The sequence below is a fragment of the Podarcis liolepis genome (genome assembly GCF_965112155.1).
Source record: "Podarcis liolepis genome assembly, chromosome: 2".
Lineage (NCBI taxonomy): Eukaryota > Metazoa > Chordata > Lepidosauria > Squamata > Lacertidae > Podarcis > Podarcis liolepis.
The window spans coordinates 127936991-127963697 of NC_139555.1; the positions used below are offsets into that span (position 1 = coordinate 127936991).

At 47.6% G+C, this 26707-nt stretch overlaps 4 protein-coding genes across 4 annotated transcripts in view; 2 read left to right on the forward strand and 2 right to left on the reverse strand.

Annotated features, from left to right (window-relative positions):
- LOC310701406 (uncharacterized protein) overlaps positions 1–661 on the forward strand; it is a 54118-nt gene extending 53457 nt beyond the window's left edge. The window contains exon 3 of the transcript XR_014523040.1: positions 182–661. The gene's annotated coding sequence lies outside the window, so the exon portion shown is untranslated. The remainder of the gene's footprint in view (positions 1–181) is intronic.
- LOC310701685 (uncharacterized protein) overlaps positions 1–22372 on the forward strand; it is a 73951-nt gene extending 51579 nt beyond the window's left edge. The window contains exon 2 of the mRNA XM_083492955.1: positions 17788–22372. Within this exon, the coding sequence (XP_083349081.1) occupies positions 17788–19016 (1229 nt within the window). The 3' untranslated portion in view covers positions 19017–22372. The remainder of the gene's footprint in view (positions 1–17787) is intronic.
- The window catches only part of LOC310701520 (uncharacterized protein), a 236561-nt gene that overhangs the window by 156081 nt on the left and 53773 nt on the right, over positions 1–26707 (reverse strand). The gene's annotated exons all lie outside the window — the stretch shown is intronic.
- LOC310701885 (uncharacterized protein) overlaps positions 1–26707 on the reverse strand; it is a 211640-nt gene that overhangs the window by 120869 nt on the left and 64064 nt on the right. The window lies entirely within an intron of this gene.

Consider the following 26707-nt stretch of genomic DNA (forward strand, 5'->3'; position numbering starts at 1 on the left):
ACCAAAGGTGTTCTCATGACCTTCTAAATCCAGTAGCTTAGTGTCTTTCACTATCTCACACTTCTTAAGCCGGCAGAGGCCTCATCGTACAAACATAAATCTGGCAGTCAGAATCCACCTCTCTCCTAAGTATCCATTATAATTTTATATTTAATTCTTGGTTTCTTTCCTGCCCTGCCAGATAAACCTAAAATGTGTTCTGGAGCTTTCAAAAACTATCAGTTGGTTCTGGAAAGAATGAACACTCACTCAGCCCAACAATGTTGACAGATGGAGGTCTAGATCCAAGAACATTTTCCTATCTGAGCACTCCTTCAGCTGACCACATGCACCAAGCCTTAGAAAACATCAACGAACTGACATGGGAGAATCCTTTTTAATGTACAAGGCAGAATACAGAGCTTGATATGCATCAAGGGACCCACACAGGAGAGCAACCGTTTAAATGGATGGCGTGTGGAAAGAACTTCAGTAGAAGTGGAAACCAGAGGAGACGTCAACAAGCTCAGACATAGGAGAAGTCATGTAAATGTCAAGAATATAGGTGGAGTTTCAGTCAAAGTTTAAATCTTTCATGTATAGACATGAAGGTAGGGTCTCACAATAGTAAGCATAATGTAAGATATAATCAAAACAAAATAAAAAAGAATTCCTTCCAGTAGCCCCTTATAGACCAACTAAGTTTGTTACTGGTATGAGCTTTCGTGTGCAGCCACACTTCAGTCCCCAGAGGGGGCGCATCCTTGGAGAGTCCCCAGCTCTTTGTATTGCAGGAAATCGGAATAGAATAGCAAAGCGATGGCAGTGGAGAGCCAGAGAGGACAAAAAGGTAGAGCTGTAGGGTGGGGAAGGGGGTAATAGGTGGGGGGAGAAAGGGGCAGAGACCCCCAACAACAACTCGCTTCCTGGGTGCTATATTTTTTTTCTTTTTTAAAATTGGTTTCTCCCCCCCCATGTTTATTTCCATGCTTATTACATACCAAAAAAACAAAACAAAAACCCAATACCGAAAAACGTTACAACTTAAGAGGGGAGGGAAAAGGAAAGAAAATAAAATTAACACAATCTGTTAACAAGATAAAAATTATGACATAAATTAGTGATTGCAATTTCATGTTACAATAAAAATAAAAATCTCATTATCTTTTATACCCGACCTCCCATTTATTCCTTAATTCTTTTTACATGAATTTACTGCCGTATCAAAATACTATTTTTTCTATTAATATTTTCACAATCTATAAATGTTTATATTTATATAAGCAATTATTAAAAACTGCTGGGATCACTCAAAAGCTGCTACAGATTTTAACATGGTATAATTTTGTTTAAGATATGTTCTGAAGGCCTCCCATTTTGATACAAATTCAAATTTCGCTTTTTTTTTCCAGATAGGCTATCTAATTCAGCATATTCAGTCAATTTTTGTATCCACTCTTGTCTAGAAGGAATTATATCGCTCTTCCACCTTGTAGCTATAAGAACTCTTGCTGCCACTGTTGCATACAAAAAAGATCTTTACATTTTTTAGGAATATCTGAATCAGTAATGCCCAACAGATATGCCTCTGGTTTCCTAATAAATGAGATTCTTAACTTTTTCTCTAGTTCAAGGTGGATTTCCTCCCAAACTTTCTTTATTTTGCTACATTGCCACCATATATGGTACAGTGAGCCTGTTTGGTCTCCACATCTCCAACAATTACTTTTGGCTCCTTTGTAAGTAAAGGTAAAGGGACCCCTGACCATTAGGTCCAGTCGTGGCCGACTCTGGGGTTGCGGCGCTCATCTCGCTTTACTGGCCGAGGGAGCCGGCATACAGCTTCCGGGTCATGTGGCCAGCATGACTAAGCCGCTTCTGGCGAACCAGAGCAGCGCACGGAAACGCCGTTTATCTTCCCACCAGAGCAGTACCTATTTATCTCCTTGCACTTTGAACATTTATCTACGTGCTTTTGAACTGCTAGGTGGGCAGGAGCAGGGACCGAGCAACGGGAGCTCACCCCGTCATGGGGATTCGAACCACCGACCTTCTGATTGGCAGGTCCTAGGCTCTGTGATTTAACCCACAGCGCCACCCGCGTCCCCTGCCTCCTTTTGGCTAATTTCCATGGGGTTCAATACCACCGGTGTTGCATTTTTAACAAGTTTTCCTTTATGGCATAGCATATAGTAAATTTCCAACTATTCTTCCACAGGTTTTCCCACTGGGACATTGTTATAGCATACCCAAAGTCTTGAGACCACTTTATCATATTCTGATGTAACTTCCCATTCGAGGAGGAGGCAGTAAGCTTTGGAAAGGGTTTTACTTTTTTAATTCATTACGTCGGATTCAAATCTCAGGGTTTCTCGGTGAGCCCTTTGTTGTGACGTGGGGTTTATGATTTCAGCTCTCTTGATACAACATGCTGGAGACAGTTCTCTAGTAACACTTCTTTATTAAAGCAACAAGACTGAAGACTGAGGAGGGGAAAGCTACATTTATAGGGACAGGGAACTAGCAAGAAAGGATACATTTTGGAGGGAACAATATCAGGCAATCACAGTCCTGCCTTTTGGAGGGAACCAATAAGACAGAGGATCCAAATACAGCAGCTTAAATGAACCAATAGTAGCTGTACCCTCTGAAACCAAAAGGCAGTTACTTTACCCTAATGCGAATACAGACAATAATAATACAGATGTAAAATCCTTTGAGTCAATACACAACACCCCTTCCCCCCTAGTGAGCACAGCAGACGTAATCTCTCAGGTACTGTGGGGTCCTACAACTTCTATTTGATCTCCTGACAACGGGTGTTGCCGGTTCTGGATTGGGTGTTACCTGTGGTAGAGAGCTGCTATCGGGGTTTCATCAGGAACAGATGGAGTCCCAGACATCTCAGGGTCCCCTATCTGTACCTCGTCATCGTGAGGACTAGCAGACCCTGGTTCATTTGTTAAAGCCCCTGGTGACTGCACCTCTGGGCCATTTTCACTCTGGTCTTGCAGCTCTGCGTCGTTAGCCAGGGATGAATTATCTGGCTCCTCCCTGCTGAGCGCCCGGCGCCTCAGCTGATCTATATGTCTCTTCCAAACTTGCCCATTTTCCAAGGTCACATAATAGGACACAGGTCCACTAGCCCGGGTGACCACACCACCCACCCACCGCGAACCTCATGAATAGTTCCTCACCCAGACCAGATCTTCAGGGGCAAGATACCTTGTTGTGTCAGTCTCAGCCTGGGGGGTTGCTCTTGAATTACGGTTTGGCATTTTATCCGGGTGGACATAATCCAGCACCTTTACCAGTCTTCTACCCAAGAGCAGCTCAGCTGGCGACTTGCCCGTCGCAGTACACAGCGTCGCATGCTGCAAAAATAACATTCGCGCGATGCGAGCTGACCAGTTACCCTCCATTAAGCGCGCAATGGATTCTTTGGCTGTTCTTACCATGCACTCAGCCTGCCCATTGGAGGATGGGTGAAAGGGCGCGGATGTGACCCCTCTTATGAAGTTATCAGCCAAGAATGCCCTGAATTCTTGGGATACAAAAGCTGCCCCATTATCTGATACAATGGTCTCAGGTAACCCGTGGGTTGCAAACAGCTGCCTCAACACCTTGATTACAGCAGCTGATGCCATGCTAGGGACCATCGCCACTTCTAACCATTTGGAATATGCATCAACGATAACCAAAAAGACCTTTCCTTGGAATGGCCCAGCAAAATCTAAGTGCAGCCGGCTCCAGGGAGATCTGGACTGCTCCCACCAGTGGACTGGTGCTCTGGCCACCTCTGGCCGCACCTCTTGGCATGCCTTGCATGTTCGTACCCATTGTTCTATGTTCTGGTCCATTCCAGGCCACCACACATAACATCGGGCTAGCGACTTCATCCTAACCATTCCCGGGTGTCCCATGTGAAGCGTCTCAAGAACCCTGTTTCTCAGTGGTGCTGGGATGATCACCCTATCTCCCCACAGGAGACAACCCTTATGCATGGACAACTCGTGCTGCCTAGTCGCATAAGGCCTGAATTTGTCTTCATGCGGACCACCTGGCCACCCCCTCCCCACCCAAGTGAGCACACGGGAGAGAACAGCATCTTTCCTCGTTTTCTCAGCTATATCAGTAGCCGTTACAGGAGCCCCCGGAAGTGTTTCAAGCATCATTATGTGCTCCGCTGGAGCAGGATCCTCAGTGCTCCCGCCAGGAAGGGGCAATCGACTCAGCGCATCAGCGTGGCACAACCGTTTCCCCGGCACATGGGTCAAGGTGTACTGGAACCCGTTCAGGAATATAGACCAACGTAACATTCTGGGGGAGAGAATTTGTGGCGTTTGTTTGTTCGGGTTGAACAACCCTAACAGTGGCTTGTGGTCCGTTTCAATGTAGAAATGGCGACCGTACACATAATCATGGAACTTTTTGATTCCTGCCACAATTGCAAGCGCCTCTTTGTCAATTTGAGCATAGTTGCGCTCCGTGGGCGACAACGTACGGGAATAGAAAGAGATGGGCTTTTCCGACCCATCCGGTTCCCTATGACTTAGCACCGCCCCCAGGCCGTATTGAGAGGCATCACATGCCAGGACCAGAGGCTTTGACTCGTCATAATGAGCAAGGACGCTCCTGCTACTCAGCATTCCTCGCAAGGAGTCAAAAGCCTTCTGCTGCCCCTGCCCCCATCGCCACGCATTCTTTTTCTGCAACAGTCTATGTAATGGTTCAGCTACCGAAGCTTTCTGGGGTAAGAACGAATGATAAAAGTTAATAAGTCCCAGGAATGACTGCAACTCCATCTTGTTCTGTGGTCGTGGCGCCTCGATGATGGCCTTAATCTTAGCATCTGTGGGGTGGATGCCTGATGCATCAATTTTAAACCCCAAGAAATCCACAGTTGGCACCCCAAAACTGCATTTTTCCTTTTTCAGTTGCAACCCCACCTCCTTGAACTTGAGCAACACTGCACGAACACGCGCAACCAGTTCCTGTGGGTCTTTTCCAGCAATCAAAACGTCATCAAAAAATGGCAAGACCCCCGGCAGACCTCTTAACAGGCGTTCCATGAGCCCTTGAAAAATCCCTGGGGCCACACAAACTCCAAATTGTAATCTGTTAACTCTGAACGCCCCTTTATGTGTGACAATAGTCTGTGCTTCTGCTGATTGTGGGGTTACTGGCAGCTGTTGGTAAGCTTGTGCCAGGTCAATTTTGGCGAACACCTTGCCCCCAGCCAGTTTAGCCAACAGATGTGATACGACTGGAATGGGATATGAGTTTCCCCTGAGTGCCTTATTGATAGTGCATTTGTAATCTGCACAGATCCTGACTTCCCCATTTGCTTTAAGGGGCGTGACGATTGGAGTCTCCCACTTAGCAGAGTCCACGGGTGAGAGAACTCCCTGCTTGACCAATTTATCCAGCTCTGCTTCGATCTTGGGTTGCAGTGCAAATGGCACTCGCCTTGGTTTGAGTCGGATTGGGGCCACCCCAGGGTCCAACTCGAAGTCAACTGGGGGCCCTTTATAACAACCCAGTTTTCCATTAAAGAGACCAGCAAATTCTTTGCATAATGCCTCGCTCATCTCAGGGCAGGTTTGGATTGAATTAAGCCCTGATATACTCAGTCCCAGGGCGGGGAACCAGTCAGTGCCCAGGAGACTGGGGCGACTGCCCTTCACAATCACCAGTTTGAGTACAGCCTGTTTGTCCCGGAACTGTACTCTCACGGCACACATTCCCATAACATGGATGCGGCCCGCTGAGTATGACTGCAAGGTTGCCGGGAAGGGCTCCAGAGGGGGCAACTTACCCCTGGGGAAGAATGTCCTTGCGGTCTGGTCTGACACGATAGTGAATCCAGATCCGGAGTCCACCTCCATGTCGCACTGCTGACCCTCAGTCTTCACCTTGACGTGTGCCTTGCCTTGCGCTGGGAACTGCACGACCCTCCCGTTGATCTCCGTTACGTAGTGGCAGTCCTTTAGAAAATGGGTTGCTGTGGGCGGTCTGCGATGCTCCGGTCTAGGTGCTCCTGTCGCTCCCAACGCCGCCGATCTACAGACCCTGGCGATGTGACCTGTCTTCCCGCACGTCCGGCACATAGCATCCCGGAAACGACAACTCTTCCGCTCATGGTTTCCGCCACAATCTGGGCACCTGCCTCGGTGATCTTTGTGCACTGTGCAGGCCTGATGCACTGACTCGACCCCACGGACTGGGCTCTGGCTCGGAGTAGCCTCTAGCTCGTCCATGGCATGCGCAACTTCTATCTGTGGCTTAGGGGCCTTGCGACTGGCATCAAGCTCCTCTCTTTCATAATTCTCCGTGGTGGTGGCCTCCTTCAAGGCTGAAGCAAGGGTAACCTCTTCTTTAGCCACAATGCGTCTTCTGGCTTTCTTGCTGCTCAGACCACCGATAAACCGATCCAGGAGAGTCTCTTCCAGATTTTGGAAGTCGCAGTGCTGAGCGAGCTTCCGCAGTTCAGCCAGAAATGCAGATACAGGCTCCCCAGCATGCTGCTGCCTCTTATGAAACTCCATCCGCTGAGCCATCTTGGTCTCAGTAGGCGCCAGGTGGCTTGTTAGGCAGGCAAGAATATCTTTGAGAGATGTCTCACTTAGCTTCGCTGAAGCAAGCAATGCCTTGGCCAGCTTGAAGGTCTCAGGCCCACAGTAGCTCAGGAATGTGGCCCTTCTTTTGCTGGCATCGGTGATCCCTTGAGCCTCTGCGAAGAACTCGAAGCGTTCGACGTAGTCTTCCCACGTGTGGGGCTCTGATAGCTGGAAGGGCTCCAATACCCTTGGACTCTCCACTGTCCTGTGGGCAGGGTCGTCTTCTCAGCTGGCCAGTGAGTCTTGTTCTTAGCTGCAATCCGGACTCTGAGGCAGGGCTGTGTTTAACCGCTCCTCAGCATTCCGGATCCCACCTTCGTCGCCAGTTGTTGTGACGTGGGGTTTGTGATTTCAGCTCTCTTGATATAACATGCTGGAGACAGTTCTCTAGTAACACTTCTTTATTAAAGCAACAAGACTAAAGACTGGGGAGAGGAAAGCTACATTTATAGGGACAGGGAACTAGCAAGAAAGGATACATTTTGGAGGGAACAATATCAGGCAATCACAGTCCTGCCTTTTGGAGGGAACCAATAAGAAAGAGGATCCAAATACAGCAGCTTAAATGAACCAATAGTAGCTGTACCCTCTGGAACCAAAAGGCAGTTACTTTACCCTAATGCGAATACAGACAATAATAATACAGATATACAATCCTTTGACTCAATACACAACACCCTTTTTGTTTATCTACTTTCAATCTTTCGAATATTTGATAATATTGGAACCAATCTGCAATGACATCTCTTAATTCCGCAAAACTCATAAGTTTCCATTGGTTCTCTTCTTCTTTTAGAAGTTTTTTATAGGTACAGTAGGCCAATTTTCCAACATGTTTTTCTTCTTTACCACTGTGGCCTCTACTGGAGAGGCCCACTTCCTGGGTGCTATCTGCAGAGGCCCCGATCCATGCAATCTGGCTGCAAATTGGAGACCCTCCATTCACAGGATTCGCATTGCAAGATCTCCTTTGCAACCCCTCAGCCGCTTAAGAGTAGTGAAGAGATGCTCAGCTGCCCTACTCCCCACCCAACCCTGGTGCTTGTGCAAGAAGGAAATGGGAGGCCCCCCCCAGGGCTGGGAGTTGAACCGAGACCCCGCACCTCTCTGGGAGTTCCGGGTTCTCCCTGGCAGGAATCCCTGGGGCGCCATGATCCTGGCTCCGTGCAGGTGCCAAGGTGTGTCTTGGTGGGTCCCCTTTGTGTGGAGAATCGGAGAGAGGAAGTCCATGTAAGGGTTAAAGGAGGCAAGAGAGCCCCACCCTGTCTCCCTCCCCTCCAATTTGGCACAAATGGGACCCTGGGGCGGAGGGAGGAGGGCAGAGGAAGTTGGGGGGCGGAGGGAGGAAGGGAGCATCCCTGGGGGAGGGATCGAAGCCATCTTGGAGAAAGAGAGAGGGACTGGGGGGCCGCCTGCCTTGACTTCTCCCTCCTGCCCAGGAATCTGCCATGACTCCGCGTAGACCAGGGAGAGATCCCTGAGCAGGAGCCCCGATCCAGCCACCCTCTCCTCCCCTGAAGCCCAGTCCTTGCCCTGCCTTAGGTCCCAGATCAGGAGCTGCAGGGGGTGCTGGGGGCTGTTAGAGCGAGTCCAACCATGGGGGGAAAGAGGAAAGGGAGGAAGCCCACTTTATTATTCCCCCCCTTTGAGGCTTCGCTCTTGGCAACTCCAGTCTCTCCCTCATGCCTGTGTTTCTGTGGAGAAGCATCTAAAGGGCTCCTCCCCAGAGACACCTGCGCCCAACTCCTCCTCTCCATCCACCAGGTTTCCAGTATTCCCACTATATCAGTCATCACGTCTGTGGGATTTTAGGGATAAGAAATATTCCCCCCTCAAGAGCATGCATTATTATTATTGCAATTTCAGTTGTTAATAATAATAATAAATTTTATTTATATTCCGCCCTCCCCAGCCGAAGTCGGGCTCAGGGCAGCTAACAACCATTATTATTGTTATTTATTTTGTTGTTCTTGTTGTTTACTCGTGTCCGACTCTTTGTGACTCCGTGGACCAGAGCACGCCAGGCCCTCCTGTCTTCCACTGCCTCCTTAGTCTCTTTCTCTTGCCCAGGGCAGCCCAAAGTGATTTAACTTTTTCACTTGTTGTTGTTGTTGTTCCTGTTGTTGTTATGTTCCACGGTGACACTCCAAGGCCGTCTTTGCCATGTTTCCTGTATTTTAGGGAAAGAGAAAAGGCTGTTCTCAGGGCCTGCTCCACCATGAGAGAGGAGGGGCGGCGGAAGAGCTCTTTGCTACGAATGAGGGAAAACCTTTGCATTTCAATCTTGCCTTTCAACCAAAGCTGTCCTGCGAGCAGGTCACACAAAATAAGCAGATATATATATATATATATATATATATATATATATATATATATATATATATATATATATATATTTGCTTTCGTAGATTTTCACGGGTACAGGAATGCAGGTTTTGGTGTCTTCGGGTGTCTTCCCGTGTAAGAGTTGGGGTGTCTAGGCGACGTTTCGACGAGGTCTCACTCGTCATCTTCAGGCTGGTGCTTTCGGCTTCTTGTTACTGGAACAGAGCAGGATCTCAGTGTTTGAGTTCCTATAAATACTGTTGAGGGGGTGTGGTGTATAGCCTCCAACGTTCTGGGCAGAGAGGAAGTTCCCAGGTTAGTGTGCCTTTTCTTCTTTTGTTCCTTAATTACTTGAGGGATATCTTGAGTGATTTCTTGAGTGATATTCTGAGTACCACTTAGGTGGGTCATTAGGTGTGGATTAGTTGCTAAAGCTTTCGTGTCTTGACCTCTTGAGCTTGTGAAGAGTTTTTCTGAGAAGATGGCTGTACTGCACTTAGTTGTGCTCTGGCTTGGCTTCGTGTATAGGGGCGAGCTGTGGTTTTGTGCCCTGTGCCAGCCAGATCTGTGTAGGGATTGCAGGGGGGTGCAGCATCCGGAGGTGCCACTATGGTTTGGCTACTGGATGGTGTCTGTAATTTATCTGTGGAGAGGGTCTGGGTTTGGGTCTGGTGTGGTTGATTGGTGATGGCGTTCTGTGTGCCTCTGGTTCTGGTGTCGGTTTTTGTGGGGAGGGCTAATTTCCAGATGTCTGGCAGGCGGGACGTGTCGTCACGCTTGTTCATGTTGTGAGGGTGTTTCTCTATCTCGATGGCTTCCATGATTATTCTCTTGTGGTGATGTTCCATGTTAAAGAGCAATTTGGAATCTGCAAAATTAATTTCGTGTCCTGTTTCTTTCATGTGTTGGAAAAGAGAGGAAGTTTTTTCTTCTTTTTTGACGGCATTCTTGTGTTCTGCGATACGTGCATTTATTCGTCTGTTTGTTTGTCCAATGTACGTGGCTGGGCAGACTTTGCAGGGTATTTCATAGACCCCTTGGTTTTCCAACTGGATTTTATCTTTGGGGTTTCTGAGGATATTGGCTATTTTTTGGTTGGTGCAAAAGGCTGTTTTGATATTGTGTTTATGGAGGATTTTGCTAATTTTATCTGTAGTGCCCTTGATATAAGGAAGGAGGGCCATGCCATTGTTTTCTTCTGTGTCTTGGTTTTTGGGGGGTGTTTCTTTTTGGATTAGCTTCGTAACCCTGTTTTGCTGGTATCCATTGGCGATTAACACATTTGAGAGATTCTGTAACTCAGTTGTCAAGTGGTCTTTGTCAGCCAGGCGTTTGGTTCTGGAGATGAGAGTCATGGCTACGGAGTTTATTTGTGCAGGGTGGTGGTGTGATTGTGCATGTAAGTAGCGGTTGGTGTGTGTTTTTTTCCGGTAGATAGTATATATATAATGGCAAGGGATAACAGCATTTAGGGTGGTCCTAAGAAGGCCCTCTGCCTGGTTCCCTGTAACTTGGCTTCTCGCAGTGAGGGAACTGCCAGAAGGCCCTCAGTGCTGGACCTCAGTGTCCGGGTAGAACGATGGGGGTGGAGACGCTCCTTCAGGTATACTGGACCAGGGCCGTTTAGGGCTTTAAAGGTCAGCTCCAACACTTTGAATTGTGCTCGGAAACGTACTGGGAGCCGATGTAGGTCTTTCAAGACCGGTGTTATGTGGTCTCTGCGGCCGCTCCCAGTCACCAGTCTAGCTGCCACGTTCTGGATTAGTTGTAGTTTCCGGGTCACCTTCAAAGGTAGCCCCACGTAGAGCGCATTGCAGTAATCCAAGCGGGAATTACTTACATTATTACATTATTACAAAAAACAGTAATAATTGAATGCAGTGGCAATAATTTATGATAATAAAGAGTGGACACATAGTCCTACAGATACAACCGACCCTTTGAGGGTGACCAAACTGCTGATGCGGCCCCCGATGAATTTGAGTTTGACACCCCTGTAGTACTCCATTAAATACACCTATAATAATTAGTATTTGGTATTTTGCCTTCTTCTGAGATACTTTCCCTCAGTGTTCTGTCATAGTCCAGTGATACTACTCCATTAAATTCCCCCGTAATAATTATATTTCTGTCATAAACCTCAGACATACTTTCCTCCAATAGTTGGAAGAAATCTCATGCGAAAAGTGGCTCTGAATCTGAAAGTCCCAGTCCCAAATCTTAATCCTGCCACCCTAAGATATTATAAGCAAGCCCCACATTCCTCTTTCCACCTGCAATAGGGAGGTTAGAAGAACACTTAATACCCTGCAGGGATCCTAAGAGCCAGAATTGCTTAAAATTGCAGGGAGAGAGAGAAAAAGTGGATTTGAAATGACCCAACCACAAGATGAAAAGTCTCCCTAGTAAATGAGGGAAGGGGGAGGCATGGGGGGGGGGCTTTTGAAGTCTCCCTGCTGGCAAGGGAATTCCAGAGCAAGGACGCCTCTGTCTGTCTGGAATCCCTCACTGCCTCATCTCCAGCAGGAAGGGAGGATTTCCAGACTGGGACCCTTCACTGTTAGGGGGAGGTGCTGGGGCCTGGGCAGCTGGATGGATGGACATCAGCCTGCAGAAATGCTCCCCCCTTCCTTTCACAGGACTGTTGTGGTGTTGCAAGTGAGTGACAAGGCAACACTCAAGAACACCTCTGAATCCAGTGGGTGGTTTTTTCCACGGGGGGGGAGAGGGGCTGGTGTTTGAAGCTGGGCTGGGCTGTTAGGGGGCGAAGCTCAGCACTGCAGCCCTTGCTCTGCCTGCAGAAGGACCCCGCTTGAGTGCTTGGCATGCAGAAGGAGGCCCAGAAGGAGACCCTCCCCCGGCCTCAACTTGCCCAGCTTCCCCCCCTCCCTGCCGCCAGTTGGGGGGCGGGGGCCGGGTCCCCATGGAGCCCCCAGAGCAGGAGGCCAGAGGCAGCGCCGCCCCGTCTCCTTCCCCTCCGGACACAGGGAGGGGCTGCTCTTGAAGATGTAGCTCTAGGGACACGCGCGTCGGGAAAGGAGCCGGAAGTGGCGCTGCCAAACGCGCCGGAAGTGGCCAGACAGGGAAAGCAGGAGGAGGGGCGTCGCTGAAGAGCCCCCCCCCCAGCCCCTTCTATTGCAGACAAGGAGGGGCGTAGCTGAAAATCCCCCCCCCCGTCGCCGCCGCCCTTTCTATTGCAGACAAGGAAAGCGGAATAATCCGGGGAGGCGGAGGACCAAGAGGTAAAGGGGGAGAGAAGGGGGGGGAAATAGAGGGGGGTAAGAGAGGGAGGGAGGACAAAGAGACCCCCCCTAAGGAAAGCACCCTCCCTGGGGCCCGTCGACAGGGGCCCCGACCCAGGCGACCCAGGGGGGAAGGGGGGACCCAAGACCTGCAGGGCTGGCCTTGCAAGATCTCCTGGGCAGCAGCAGCACCGCCAGACTCCCCTTTCTCTTTCCTGGGGGGCCGAGAGATGCTCAGCTGCCCTGCCCCCCCTGGAGGCCTTGGCGGGAAGGGGAAGGAGGACCCCAAGCAGGGCTGGGGGTGGGGCTGAGGCCCCCCATTCTCCCGGTTTGCCCCTGGCAGGAATCCCTGGGGTCGTGGGGCGCCTGGCTGGGGAAAGGGAGAGAGGGAGTCCAGGGAAGGGTTAAAGGAAGGGGAGGAGCCTCGACAGAGACCCCTCCCCTTCCATCACATCTTATTCCCCAGTCTCCCTGCTGGCAGTCCCAGATCATCATTGCCATACAGCCTCCCTGCTGAGGGTGTTGGCTGTCCCAGATCATCTGCATTCACTACGACTTATCTCCATACTTTGGATTGTCCTGAATACCACCAATTATAGCCAAGCCCAAACCCAAAAGTCCTGCTAGGATCCATCTTGGCTTGCCTGCTGATGAAACTGAGTGTGTGATGATTGATGATATTTTCATTTATCCGTTTCAGACCCCTAAGTAGTAGCAGCTGCCAGGACATTGTCCTGTTCGCCTCTGTATAGTTCCAGCCTTATTTCAGACGTCGTGGTAGATTGCAATCAGGGTGAATTTGATATAAATCAAATTGATTTCAATCACAATTTACGGTAAATCACTAGTCAGTATGATTCTATTTAAATCAAAAATTTCTGATTTGGTTATACTATTAGAAATACACAGACAGATAATTATGAAATCATTCTGAGGTTTAATAAGTTAACTGTCTATATTGGGACAACGGTTCTGCTGTAATTTATTGGAAGGAGAAAAATAATCATTTCCTTAATAACAACTTAAACAATTTATTTAACTAAAACAATATTATTGTAGCATGTTGGTAAAAATATTTTTTTTATAAAAAAACAACCAAGCAGACTGAGTTTTAGCGCACATGAAAAACTCGGAACTTAAGCATTTCACCACCTCCACTACCAGCCACCCCTTTGGATTGGCTTCTGCATCCAGGTGCCTATTCTGTACAGTTAAGTGTTAGTGCGGTTGTTGGAACCCAATGGGATTGGGAAGAGGTTGCCAGCCCTGAAGAGCCTTCAGCGCTTGCCTCAAGTCTGACTTGCACAATTATTACACAAAGACCCCAAGATGTGTGGAGTATTCTGCTCACAAGGTTGCACTTTCATTTTTACTGCTTCACACTTAGCTACTTGTGCAGATCTCTTCCGCTGCAAACCATCTGTTCATTGAACCTCTTGGAACTTAGAATTTAAGGGGTTGATTCTGTATATATAAATTTGCAAAGGAACAATGGGATTAAGGTTTTCCCTCAACTCTGTATGTTTATTTTATAACATTTCTCCTGTGAAGAAAAGGCATGTTATCTCTGCAGACAAAATTCACACTTTTGAGAATGGCAAAAACAAGCATCTGTGACAATATCTTCTCATTAGAAAAACTTCCCCAAATAATCTTACAGAATTCCCCCACCTCCCGCAGAAGCCGCACACCCTTTAAAGAGCATGCCGCTCTTGGGGGCTTTTCCCTGAGGAGGGAGAAGGGACTGACTGGCTGCGTCAGTCCCTTCTCCCACCTCGTAAAAAAGCTCGCAGGAGCCGCACGCTCCTTAAAGGGTCACAGCTCCTGTGGGCTTTTGCGGGAGGTGGGGAATACTCCCAGAGCTTGTCGGGGCTGGCGGGGGAAGCCCGGGATGAAGGCTCGCTGCTGCCCTGAGGAGGCTTCGCGGGCTACCCCAGAAGCGAGAACAGCTAGAGAGAGCGCTGCGCAGCGCTCCCTCTAGCTGTTTTAGCTTCTGCCTTAGTGGCGCAACGCCTCCGCAGGGCACCAGGGAGCTCTGCTCAGCGCTCCCTTTAAATAATATTTTTTTCTTGAATTCCTCCTCTAGAAACTAGGTACGCCTTATGATCAGGTGTGCCTTATGGAGGGAAAAATACGGTAGGTAGGAGAAAATAACAGAGGCCAACCAGTGTATATAGCGAAGCAAAGCGGCTAGTAAGCCTGATCTTTATTGCAACAGTGCCACCCCCCCTCACCACAACCAGAAGGGAGGTGTGCAAGGCCTTATATAGTCTTTTGAAATTGCCCACCCAAGACCACCCCCCCAAATATCATACAGAAGGAGACTGTCTACAGCAGGAATACATCACAGGAGGCGGTCTACAGCAGAAAACCTGTCCCCAAGGATACCTGTTAATGGTCACTAACTGCATTATCTGGGCAGCCTGGCCATTCTTTTGTGATGGTAAATACTTTAGTTCCTGAATCCAGGTCCTGTTCATACCTCCTTAACACAGTATTCGTAAACACAAAGACAATGGGAAGGCTTCCATTTGCCTCCCTTGCTGCAGAGGAATATTTGAGAACATTTCTGTGCACAATTCAAAGTGTTGGTGCTGACCTTTTAAGCCCTAAATGGCCTCAGTTCTGTATACCTGAAGGAGCGTCTCCACCTCCATCGTTCAACTTGGACACTGAAATCCAGCACTGAGGGCCTTCTGGCGGTTCCCTCATTGCGAGAAGTGAGGTTACAGGGGACCAGACAGAGGGCCTTCTGGGTAGTTGCGCTTGCCCTGTGGAATGCCCTCCCATCAGATGTCAAGGAATTTAGCAGCTATCCTATTTTTAAAAGACATCTAAAGGCAGCCCTGTTTAGGGAAGTTCTTAATATTTAATGCTGTATTGTTTTTAACACTCAATTGGGAGCCACCCAGAGTGGCTGGGGAAACTCAGCCAGATGGGCAGGGTAGAAATAATACATATTATTATTATTATTATTATTATTATTATTATTATTGTTGTTGTTAGTCTGTGGTGCTCAATGTTTAGGTATAGTAAATATTAGGATTTAATTAGAACTTGTTTGTTATAGCGGGGATATGTTATAAGATAGTCTCAGTGTATTTTAGAAAGGGAGTTATGTAAAGGGTTTTTTTGTGTTTGATTCGTGTTTCTGTGTAAATACTGTGTGTCAGACTGAGAATGTCATCAGGAAGGTCTAGGAAAGGGTCACCTGCTTCTGAGCATCAGAAATGAGCATGGAAAGAGTTAATATCATAAACCTACCGGAATCGGCCCCCTCCCTTTGTAACAAGCAGCTGTAGTTCTTTTGGGATTTAATATCAGCTCATGAAAAGTTGGGCACACGACCCGGAAAGCTGCCTGGCTCCCTCCGTCTGAAGGCGGAGATATGCAGCACACGCCATAGTCTAATTCGGCTGGACTTGCCATGGGAACGCAGAAGGGGCAAGCAAGGAAGGGGGAGACGGCCAAAGAAACCTGCTCTCCCACAAGTGCCCCCCCCTGCCAATTCCGTAACATTAGCAAAGCCCAAGTTCAAACACCAGCCCCTATTTAAAAGAGGCCCCTGTAATTTCGACACTGGACTGCCCTTTACGGTTGCCGTAAGTTACTCTTCCAAGTCCCAAAAGGGCGCAGCAACTCTGGTCTATTTTGCAGGGCTGTTGTAACGGGGACACCCTATGCCCAGGGCAGCCCAAAGTGATGTATTACCAATTGTTGTTGTTGTTGTTGTTTTCCACGGTGAGACTCCAAGGTCTTCTGTGTCATCTTTCCTGTGCAGTGGACGCTCAGGTTGCGAACGTGATCCGTGCGGGAGGCACATTCACAACCCGCAGCGCCGCGTCTGCGCATTTGTGGGTTGCAATTTGGTGCATCTGCACATGTGCAAAGCATGATTTAGTGGTTCTGCACACGCGCGAAACCTGGAAGTAACCTGTTCTGGTACTTCCAGGTTTGGCGCGGTGCATAAAATCGAAAACACACAACTCGAAGCATCTGTATGATTTTTGTGGTTCATGCTGTGGCCACAGACATGTGATCTGACGGTGAATTTGGGGTAGCCTAGTGCAAAAACCCTGATGATCCATGTGGATCCGTGCTTTGTAACCACGTTTTAAGTGGGGAGGAAGGAAAAGCACTCAAGGGACAAGGAGCACGCGTGGGGTGTGTGGAGAAGGAGCTTTTCGGGGAGCTGAGCAGGGAGGAAAAGAGCACTGTTGCTTTAAAGGTATACTTAAGGTATTTGCCCTGTGCCTGGGGTTTTTGCCATTTAACAGTTTGCAGCCTGTTCCTTCTGCTCCTTGTTTTGAGGCAGAATAGATTTGAGCAAGTGAGGAGGACTTGGATTGCAGGGGATTCGCCATTAGCTGTGTAAAAGCGCTCCTCCTTGCAGCCTTCTACTTTGTTTGTGCACGTGGCTACTGGTATCAGTGATAAGCAGCCACCAGGAGCAATAGAATGGAGCACAAAAAAGCGATAGGGGCACTAGGACCCAGACATTGCTCAAATCTATCCTGCCTGAAAACAGCTGAGATGCGGGGATTTGCCTAGTTTTCCCCTCTCCCTCATCCTGTGCCCTCCCTAGCCTTTTTTTTTACTTCCTGGTTTTCACTGCGCTCGTGGCTGAGAGCTCCAGGTTGGGGTTTTTTTGCTGCTGGTTGCTTAAATTTTATCCTTCCTGATCCAAGCCCTCCTGTCTCTCTGCAGCCTCATTGCTCCATTTAGAGAGTGTGTGGACCTTTGCTAGCTGAGGCTGCTGCATTGTTGGCTTCTTTAAAAGCGCCTGCTGGCTTTGAGCCACCTGCCTCCTCCCAGCTCACTATGGCTCCCGTCTGTCCCTCCTCGCGTGTAAGCGGCTGTTGCCCGCTTTGCTGCCATGGCTCTCCTTCCCTCCTCCACGGCTCCTCCGAGCCGTAGGTCGCTTTAAAGAAAGCAAAGCGAGAGCCTCGTAGAGCGTGTAAGCGGCTCTCGCTTTGCTTACTTTCAGAGAGCCCCTCCTCCAGGCTGTAAAGCAAGCAAAGCGAGAGCCGTGCAAAGCCCTCAAGCGGCTCCCGCTTTGCTTGACTGACTCCGATCCACTGCATTCGCTCCGTAACATGCACAGGCATTTTCCCTTACTTTCTAGGAGCAAAAAAGTGTGTGTTTTGGAGTGAAAATTGCGGTATATATGGGTCTCCCAAAATGGTCAGTATGGATGTTCTGAGGCCAAAGGGACTGTGCAGGTGATGAATAAAGATCTAGAGGTCGAAGGGGACAAAATGTGGCCCAAGGGGTGTAGGATTATAGTGCAGAGGATGAAGAACTTCATGATGAACTTAGGACCCTGATGAATAGTGGCCAGGTTCATGGAACATAGAGCAGCTCCCTTTCCTGTGAGAAACCACTTTTTATAAAACGTAAGCCCCACAGTTCAACCGTATTCTAAGATAATGCTGCTTCATTAACAATAATTAAGGGCTATAAAAGGCTGATGATGCATGACCATTATTTTACATTATTTCATTTGCCTAAAAATTCGGAACATATGGAAGACAGGAGAGATTGTACAAGACGTTAAAATAAGAGCATGTGCTAATTGATGTGTGTAATATTCCTTTGTTCTCTTCCTAGAAAACAAATAGGATTTTCTCCCTACCCCACCCCATCGAAAGAAGACAATGGAGAAGGCAATCAGAATTCTGGTGGGCCATGTGAAATGGGAATAACGAAGAAACCATTTAAATACATGGAGTGTGAAAACAGAGAACATAAACAATTTCAAAGTATGGAGTGTGGAAGGAGCCTCACTGACAGTGGAAACCTTAGAAAACACCAACGGACTCATACAGGGGAGAAACCATTTAATTGCATGGAGTGTGGAAAGAGCTTCAGTCAGAGTGGACACTTTAGAATTCATCAACGGATTCACACAGGGGAGAAACCATTTAAATGTATGGAGTGTGGAAAGAGCTTCAGTCAGAGTGGAGATCTTAGAATTCATCAACGGAGTCACACGGGGGAGAAACCATTTAAATGCATGGAATGTGGAAAGAGCTTCACTACTAGCGGAAGCCTTAGAATGCATCAACGGAGGCACACAGGAGAGAAACCATTTAAATGCATGGAGTGTGGAAAGAGCTTCACTGAGAGTGGATGCCTGAATGCACATCATCAAACACACACAGGGGAGAAACCATTTCAATGCATGGAATGTGGAAAGAGCTTCACTGAGAGTGGAAAACTTAGAATTCATCAACGGACGCACACAGGAGAGAAACCATTTAAATGTATGGAGTGTGGAAAGAGCTTCAGTCAGAGTGGAAGCCTGAATGCACATCATCAAACACACACTGAGGAGAAATCATTTAAATGCATGGAATGTGGAAAGAGCTTCACTACTAGCGAAAACCTTAGAATTCATCAACGGAGTCACACAGGAGAGAAACCATTTAAATGCATGGAGTGTGGAAAGCGCTACAGTCGGAGGGCATGCCTGAATGCACATCATCAAATTCACACTGGGGAGAAATCATTTAAATGCATGGAATGTGGAAAGAGCTTCACTACTAGCGATAGCCTTAGAATTCATCAACGGAGTCACACTGGGGAGAAACCATTTAAATGCATGGAGTGTGGAAAGAGCTTCAGTCAGAGTGGATACCTTAGAATTCATCAACGGACTCACACAGGGGAGAAACCATTTAAATGCATGGAGTGTGGAAAGAGCTTCAGTCAGAGTGGAAAACTTAGAATTCATCAACGGAGGCACACAGGAGAGAAACCATTTAAATGCATGGAGTGTGGAAAGTGCTTCACTGAGAGTGGATGCCTGAATGCGCATCATCAAACACACACGGGAGAAACCATTTAAATGCATGGAATGTGGAAATAGCTTCACTGAGAGTGGAAAACTTAGAATTCATCAACGGAGGCACACAGGAGAGAAGCCATTTAAATGCATGGAGTGTGGAAGGAGCTTCAGTCAGAGTGGACCCCTTAGAAGACACCAACAAACTCACTCGAGGAGAAGCAAATAAATGTATGGAGTGTGGAAAGAGCTTCAATAGAAGTGGAAACCTTAGCAAACACCAGCAAACTCAAAAAGGGAAAAGCACTTATATGGAGTGTCGATAGCGCTTCAGTCCTGATGTTCTTACAAAACATCAATGGACTCACAAGGAGAAGCTTTAAGAGTTGAAACCCAACAATCTACCAACAAACTGAAAAGGCAGAAATGGTTTGAATGGAAGGAGTGTGCAGGAAGTGCTTCTATTACTTTATATGTATATAATTTTACATGCACAGACCATCAGCTGTGGGGAGGCCTGCAGGGCCTGCTCCCTTCCAGGGCCTTCTCCAACTGGCCCAGGGGGCGTGGCCCAGGCCCTCCCAGCTATAAAGGGACTCCTGCTGCGGTGAGGCCTCGGACCATCAGCTGTGGGGAGGACTGCAGGGCCTGCTCCCTTCCAAGGCCTTTTCCAAAACTGTAATAGGCAAACTATCCCCAACCCCATCCCCACTAATTCCCCTTGCGTACCACCCATTATTCCATCATGCAGCACAAAACCTCCAGATAAAAACCTGGCAAACCAAAGACTTAATAAACTTTGCCTAATAAACTTTGTCAGCACAAGAAATACAAGACAAACTAGAAGACACCCAAATGCCCTGGTTAACACAACACCAATTACATGCCCTCTTAAACAATCCAGTAGTAAAATCAGCAGCAACTAGCCCCCTGACAACCTTTGAAAACCTCCTCCTAACAACAAAGGGAAACGGTAAAGGGATGGTATCTGCAATATACAAAATACGACTCCAAAATCCTACAAACTCCCTAGACACAATCAAAAAACAATGGGAGGGTGACATAGGCTATGAGTTTAACCCCACTCAATGGACCAGAATGTGCTCTAAATCCCAATTTAAATCCATATCAACGAAAAGAAAGGAACTCACTTAAGCTCACCTACATGTGGTACCTAACACCAAGAAAACTAGCGCTAATACGCCCAGGAACCTCACCAAAATGCTGGAGAGGGTGTACCTCCACAGGCACATACCTCCACATGTGGTGGGAGTGCCCAAAATCCAACTATTCTGGACAATAGCTATACAAGAAATAAGTAAAATAACCAAACAAGTATTAGAAACCACCCCAGAACTGGCCTTACTAAACATCTTCCAAGACAATAATGGCCACTTACACCACAAATAACTCATAACAGCATACAAATCAATATGGCTAACCTGATTCAAAAACACCCACCCACCATACTCACACACGAAAACAAAGTTCACCACAGCCAATCACAAACAAGCAACCGCACCCTAGGCCAACCCCAATTTCTCTCACCACCAAAGGAACACAAGTGAGTAGCAAAGAGAACCCACACAAACAATGCTGATGCAAAACCCCACACATTAAGCAAATTAGAAACATTGCTTCCCGAGCCCACCCCCCACTCACTTTCCCCCCCTCCACCTCTTCCTCCCCCCTTTTCTTCCTAACGTAACCCTAATGTCTCAACAGATGAAACTGACCAATGGAAAATGTAACTTGAAAAAAAAGACTTTGCACATACCTTTGTAAACCAAGAAAACTTTGATAATAATAGTAATAGTAAAAGCAGCTCCTACCGTCAGAAAAATTTCCTGTGTGTCTAGTCAAAATCTCCTTCCCTGCAACTTGAAGCCACTGGTTCGAGTCCTGCCCTCGAGGGCAGGAGAAAACAAGCTTGCTCTCCCATCTTCCATGTGACAGCCCTTCCGATACTTGAAGATGGCCATCATATCTCCTCTCAGTCTCCTCTTTTCCAGGCTAAACATACCCAGCTCCTTCAACCATTCCTCATCAGGCTTAGTTTTCACAACCTTGATCATCTTGGTTGCCCTCCTTTGCCCACCTTCCAGCTTGTCAATGTCCTTAAATTGTGGTGCCCAGAACTGGACATAGTATTCCAGGTGTGGTCTGACCAAGGCAGAAGAGAGTGGGACTATGACTTCCCTTGACCTAGATGTTGTATTTCTCTTGAAAAATAAAAGTAAGTATCTTGAGAGAGCTAGCATGATGTAGTGGTTAAGAGCGGTGGACTCATAATCTGGTGAACCGGGTTCGCTTCCCTGCTCCTCCACATTCAGCTGCTGGGTGACCTTGGGCCAGACACACTTCTCTGAAGTCTTTCAGCCCCACTCACCTCACAGAGTTTTTGTTGTGGGGGAGGAAGGGAAAGGAGAATGTTAGCCGCTTTGAGACTCCTTCGGGTACTGATAAAGCGGGATATCAAATCCAAACTTCTTCCTGGTTATGCCACTAAACAGCCCTTTTATTCCTGATGCCTCCAGAGATAATGTTTTATCTGAACACTTCACATAGCCAAGAATGAGGAGGCGTTGCGACACAATTTATTTATAAAATATAAAGAATATATGAGAGTTTGAATATTAACGTGTATGTATAAGCTGCTGTGGCATTTGCCCGTTCTTTTGGAAATGTCTGTAGAGGGGGAGAGAAAGGGTTAATAGGCAGACCAATAGAAAAGCTGGAGGTGGAGCCTACCTGTTTATAAAAGGGCTTAGCCCCAGGTTGGTTTTAGTGGGTTGGTTGGGAAAGGCGGTTGGGAAAGCGGTTGGCAGGCAGTTGGAAACAGAGAGTTAGTGCAGTTGGTTCTTGTGTGAGGGGAGGTAGAAGAGTTAGGGACAGAATAAAATAAGACTGAGAAGGTAAAGAGTAACAGCGTTTTCAACACCTCTCCTTGTATGCCCCACAGAGGAACCTACGGTCTGCAAATAAAAACATCCTGAAGGTCCCAGGCCACAGAGAGGTCAGGCTGGCCTCAACTAGAGCCAGGGCTTTTTCGGCTGCGGCTCCAACCTGGTGGAACGCTCTGTCACAAGAGACTAGGGCCCTGTGGGACCTGACATCTTTCCGCAGGGCCTGCAAGACAGAGCTGTTCCACCAGGCCTTTGGTCAGGGCCCAGCCTGACTCCCTCCTCTGGCAACCTGCACAGAAATTTGCTTAAAGGTTGCCATTAATTTGATTTTAATTAATTTTTATAATGAAATGTTTTAGAATGTTGGATTATTTGATTGTTTGATTGTTGTTAGCCGCCCTGAGCCCGGCTTCGGCTGGGGAGGGCGGGATATTATTATTATTATTATTATTATTATTATTATTATTATTATTATTATTTGCGCTTGCAATAAATTACAATCTTCATTGTTAACTTCTTCTTCTTCTTCTTCTTCTTCTTCTTCTTCTTCTTCATCATCATCTTCTTCCTCTTCTTCTTCTTCATGCAGCCTGGAATAGCATTTGCCTTTTTTGTTGTTGCACCACACGGTTGACGCTTGTGGTCCTCCAAGACCTCTAGATCCTTTTCATATGTAGTACTGCAAGCCTGTTGTTCCTTATCTTATATTTGGGCAGCTAGTTGTTCCTGTCTGTGTGGAGAACCTTACACACCTGAACTTTTTGAGATTGATTTATTGTATTCATAGAACAGCTTTTTCTCCAAGGATCTCAAGGTGGTGTTACATGGTCCCGCCCCCAATTTAATCCTGACAATAGCCCTGTGAGGTATGTTAGGCTGTGAAGCATTGCCTGCAATAACAGGTATATCTTAAGTTGGCGGTTGGAGGATGAATGGCGACTAACAGATTGATGTTGAATCCTGACAAGACAGAAGTACTGTTTTTGGGGGACAGGAGGCGGGCAGGTGTGGAAGACTCCCTGGTCCTGAATGGGGTAACTGTGCCCCTGAAGGACCAGGTACGCAGCCTGGGAGTCATTCTGGACTCCCAGCTGTCCATGGGGGCACAGGTCAATTCTGTATCCACGGCAACTGTCTACTGGCTCCATCTGGTACACAGGCTGAGACCCTCCCTGCCTGCAGACTGTCTTGCCAGAGTGGTGCATGCTCTGGTTATCTCCTGCTTGGACTACTGCCATGCGCTCTATGTGGGGCTACCTTTGAAGGTGACCCGGAAACTACAACTAATCCAGAATGTGGCAGGTAGACTGGTGACTGGGAGCGGCCGCCGAGACCACATAACACCGGTCTTGAAAGACCTACATTGGCTCCCAGTACGTTTCCAAGCACAATTCAAAGTGTTGGTGCTAACCTTTAAAGCCCTAAACGGCCTCGGTCCAGTATACCTGAAGGAGCGTCTCCACCCCCATTGTTCTGCCCGGACACTGAGGTCCAGCACCGAGGGCCTTCTGGCGGTTCCCTCACTGCGAGAAGCCAAGTTACAGGGAAAAAGGCAGAGGGCCTTCTCGGTAGTGGCACCCTCCCTGTGGAATGCCCTCCCACCAGATGTCAAAGAGAACAACAGCTACCAGACTTTTAGAAGACATCTGAAGGCAACCCTGTTTAGGGAAGCTTTTAATGTTTGATGTATTACAGTATTTTAATATTTTTTTGGAAGCTGCCCAGAGTGGCTGGGGAATAAATTATTATTATTATTATTATTATTATTATTATTATTAAGTCCCATTGGGAAGGACTTCCCCTGTGTGAGTCTGCTGAGTGTTCCAGTAACACAACAACGTGTTCAGCTGAATTTGGGGGAACCAACTGATGCATCCATTGTGTTGAGCTATTTCAATTTCTTTTGTTTGATTTGCTCATGGCAAACAGCTGAAAGTCTGTAAATCATCTTAATAAACCTGATTTGCAATGGGGGTTGAATAATTTGAATGCAACTGTATGTGTTTTATGTTTTTTTTAATCTGGTGCTGGTCTACTGTAAGAGAATGTGTGCCCCTTATTTCTACGGTTCTATGTATGGTTGTAGCGGCTTCTACCTTATGCTGGTCTATGATTTCAATCGGATCATAAATCCGTCATTCGTTATGTTGAAAAAGAGGTGTGGTGACAGGCAGAAATCTGAGTCGCAGTCACTCAAACATACCTTTCATACCTGTGTTCACTGTGACACTTGCTCCCTGAGTCAAGTCAAATGCACCCCTTTGTCTTGCCTGGGATCTCAGATCATGGCCTTAGAGGAAGATTCATGGAGACATGATTCCTGTGGATTATGGCTGACCCCAGTAGAAGCTCTGAGCCTTCTCCTGTTACCCATTCCCCCTCTGATCTGAATAAGCACAAAACGAGGAAAGTCAATGACGGGTGATTTTATGTGACTTTTTAGAGGTCCACACCTAGAGGAATAGGCGCAGAGAAAATCTAGGGATTACATTTGATGCAACTGGGTTGCAAGGTTGGAATTCACAATATCACTGGAACCCAGCGGGCATCCTCTGCTGTGAAACTTGGCTGAGCCCCGTTTGAAGAAGCAACGCTTTGAGAGGTGCAGTACCTGCATAGCCCTTTCCTTTTTTAGGGGGCGCTGCTTCACAACTGTCAGGAGCCAAGCACTTCTCATTGGCTAAACGGTCATAGCGGCTGTCAGAACGGAAGCTTCCGATTGGTCCGTGGTTTGGGTGCTGTCAAAATGGTGACTCCTGATTGGCTGGGCTTTTCTAAGGTGTGTGGGGGGGGAGGTCTTGAATGGATGTGGTTTTATTTCACGTTATCCCCACCCATTGAAGGGAAGACAAAAGGGGAAACGGCGGGGAAACAGGATTCGTGGTTTGATCTTTGTGAATTCATGCGCGATGAAGAGTCCTCCTCGGTAACATGGCCTTCCCGATTTCCTTTCGTGCAATATAAGGGGGAGGGGGTTGCCCACTGTTGCCCACCAGCCCCTTTGTGAAATCTCCCGTCTCTCGAGGGGCTCCTTTTGCCCCCCCCCCTGCCCGCATTGCGTGGAAACTTCTGATGCTTCAGGTTCCTTTTTGAACGTGCGCACCCCCGGAGGTAAGGTTGCAGAGCAGTGAAACTCCAATAAGCTCCACTTCCGAGAGAGACAAGGAGTTTTGGAGAAGGCCCTGGTCCTTCTGCTGTGTGGAGCCCCATAAGCCTTCTGCCCCTTCCCCCAAGTCTGACCCTGACGACACCCTCACCCAAAAGTCATACAGTCGTACCTCTGGTTAAATACGCTTCAGGTTACAAACTCCGCTAACCCAGAAATAGTACCTCGGGTTAAGAACTTTGCTCCAGGATGAGAACAGAAATCGTGCTCCGGCGGCGCGGCAGCAACAGGAGGCCCCATTAGCTAAAGTGGTGCTTCAGTTAAGAACAGTTTCAGGTTAAGAACGGACCTCCGGAATGAATAAAGTATGTAACCAGAGGTACCACTGTACTTATAATCCCACCAAACTGAAATCCAGAAGAAACGTTGCTCTTTGTTTAGTGACAGCCTGCAATCCTATTATCTGCATTTGCAAGTGTGCGTGCCTCTCTGCGCCCCTTCCCAAAATCTGATCCTGGGCACGTGGGGTAGAATCTCAAGGAGGAAAGGAGCCAAACCAGGTCCTTTGTCAAGTTCCATAGCTTTGGTTGGCCAGTTAAGGACTGCCATTCACAAGTCTAAATGGGTGGACCGTTTCCCACCTCAGGCAGCTTGTTTGTCAGTCAGTCTTTTTCTTTTTACCCCGCCTTTCCCCCTGACTCAAGGCTTCCTCATACCCTCTAACATTTATCCAGTGGAACAGTAACAATAGCAACAAACAAAGGTCCGTTGAAACTGGGATACATTTGCCTCAAGAAGTAACATTTGCAGTAAACGCTTACAATAACCTGTGGGGAATATTCATTGAACACAAGGTAACATGTAAAAGAATATGAAGTAACACACATGTGTGCAACTATGTTTCAAAACCTCAAACGCTCCAAATAAAGTCCTTTATTAGTTACACTGCATTGCATAAGTGGCTATCTTTTCTTAATAGTGGAAAAAGGGCAGCTGTTTACCAGCTCCACGCAGGCTGAGACACTATCTGCCCGTGGACTGTCTCACCAGAGTGGTGCATGCTCTGGTTATCTCCCGCTTGGACTACTGCAACGCGCTCTACGTGGGGCTACCTTTGAAGGTGACCCGGAAACTACAACTAATTGAGAATGCAGCAGCCAGACTGGTGACTGGGAGCGGCCGCCGGGACCACATAACACCGGTTTTGAAAGACCTACATTGGCTCCCAGTACATTTCCGGGCACAGTTCAAAGTGTTGGTGTTGACCTTCAAAGCCCTAAACAGCCTCGGCCTAGTATACCTGAAGGAGCATTTCCATCCCCATTGTTCAGTCAGGGCGCTGAGGTCCAGCGCTGAGGGCCTTCTGGCAGTTCCCTCATTGTGATAAGCAAAGCTACAGGGAACCAGGCAGAGGGCCTTCTTGGTAGTGGCACCCGCCCTGTTGAACGCCCTCCCACCAGATGTCAAAGAGAAGAACAACTACCTGACTTTTAGAAGACATCTGAAGGCAGCCCTGTTTAGGGAAGCTTTTAATGTTTAACAGACCACTGTATTTTAATACTTTGTTGGAAGCCGCCCAGGGTGCCTGGGGAGACCAAGCCAGATGGGCGGGGTATAAATAATAAATTATTATTATTATTATAAAATTCTTATATCACCAGAAAGCAGCAAATCCTCCCCTGCCGGTTGCAGGGCATGTCCAGCTCATGATGGACATCTGGCCAGTCTGACTGGGCCACATC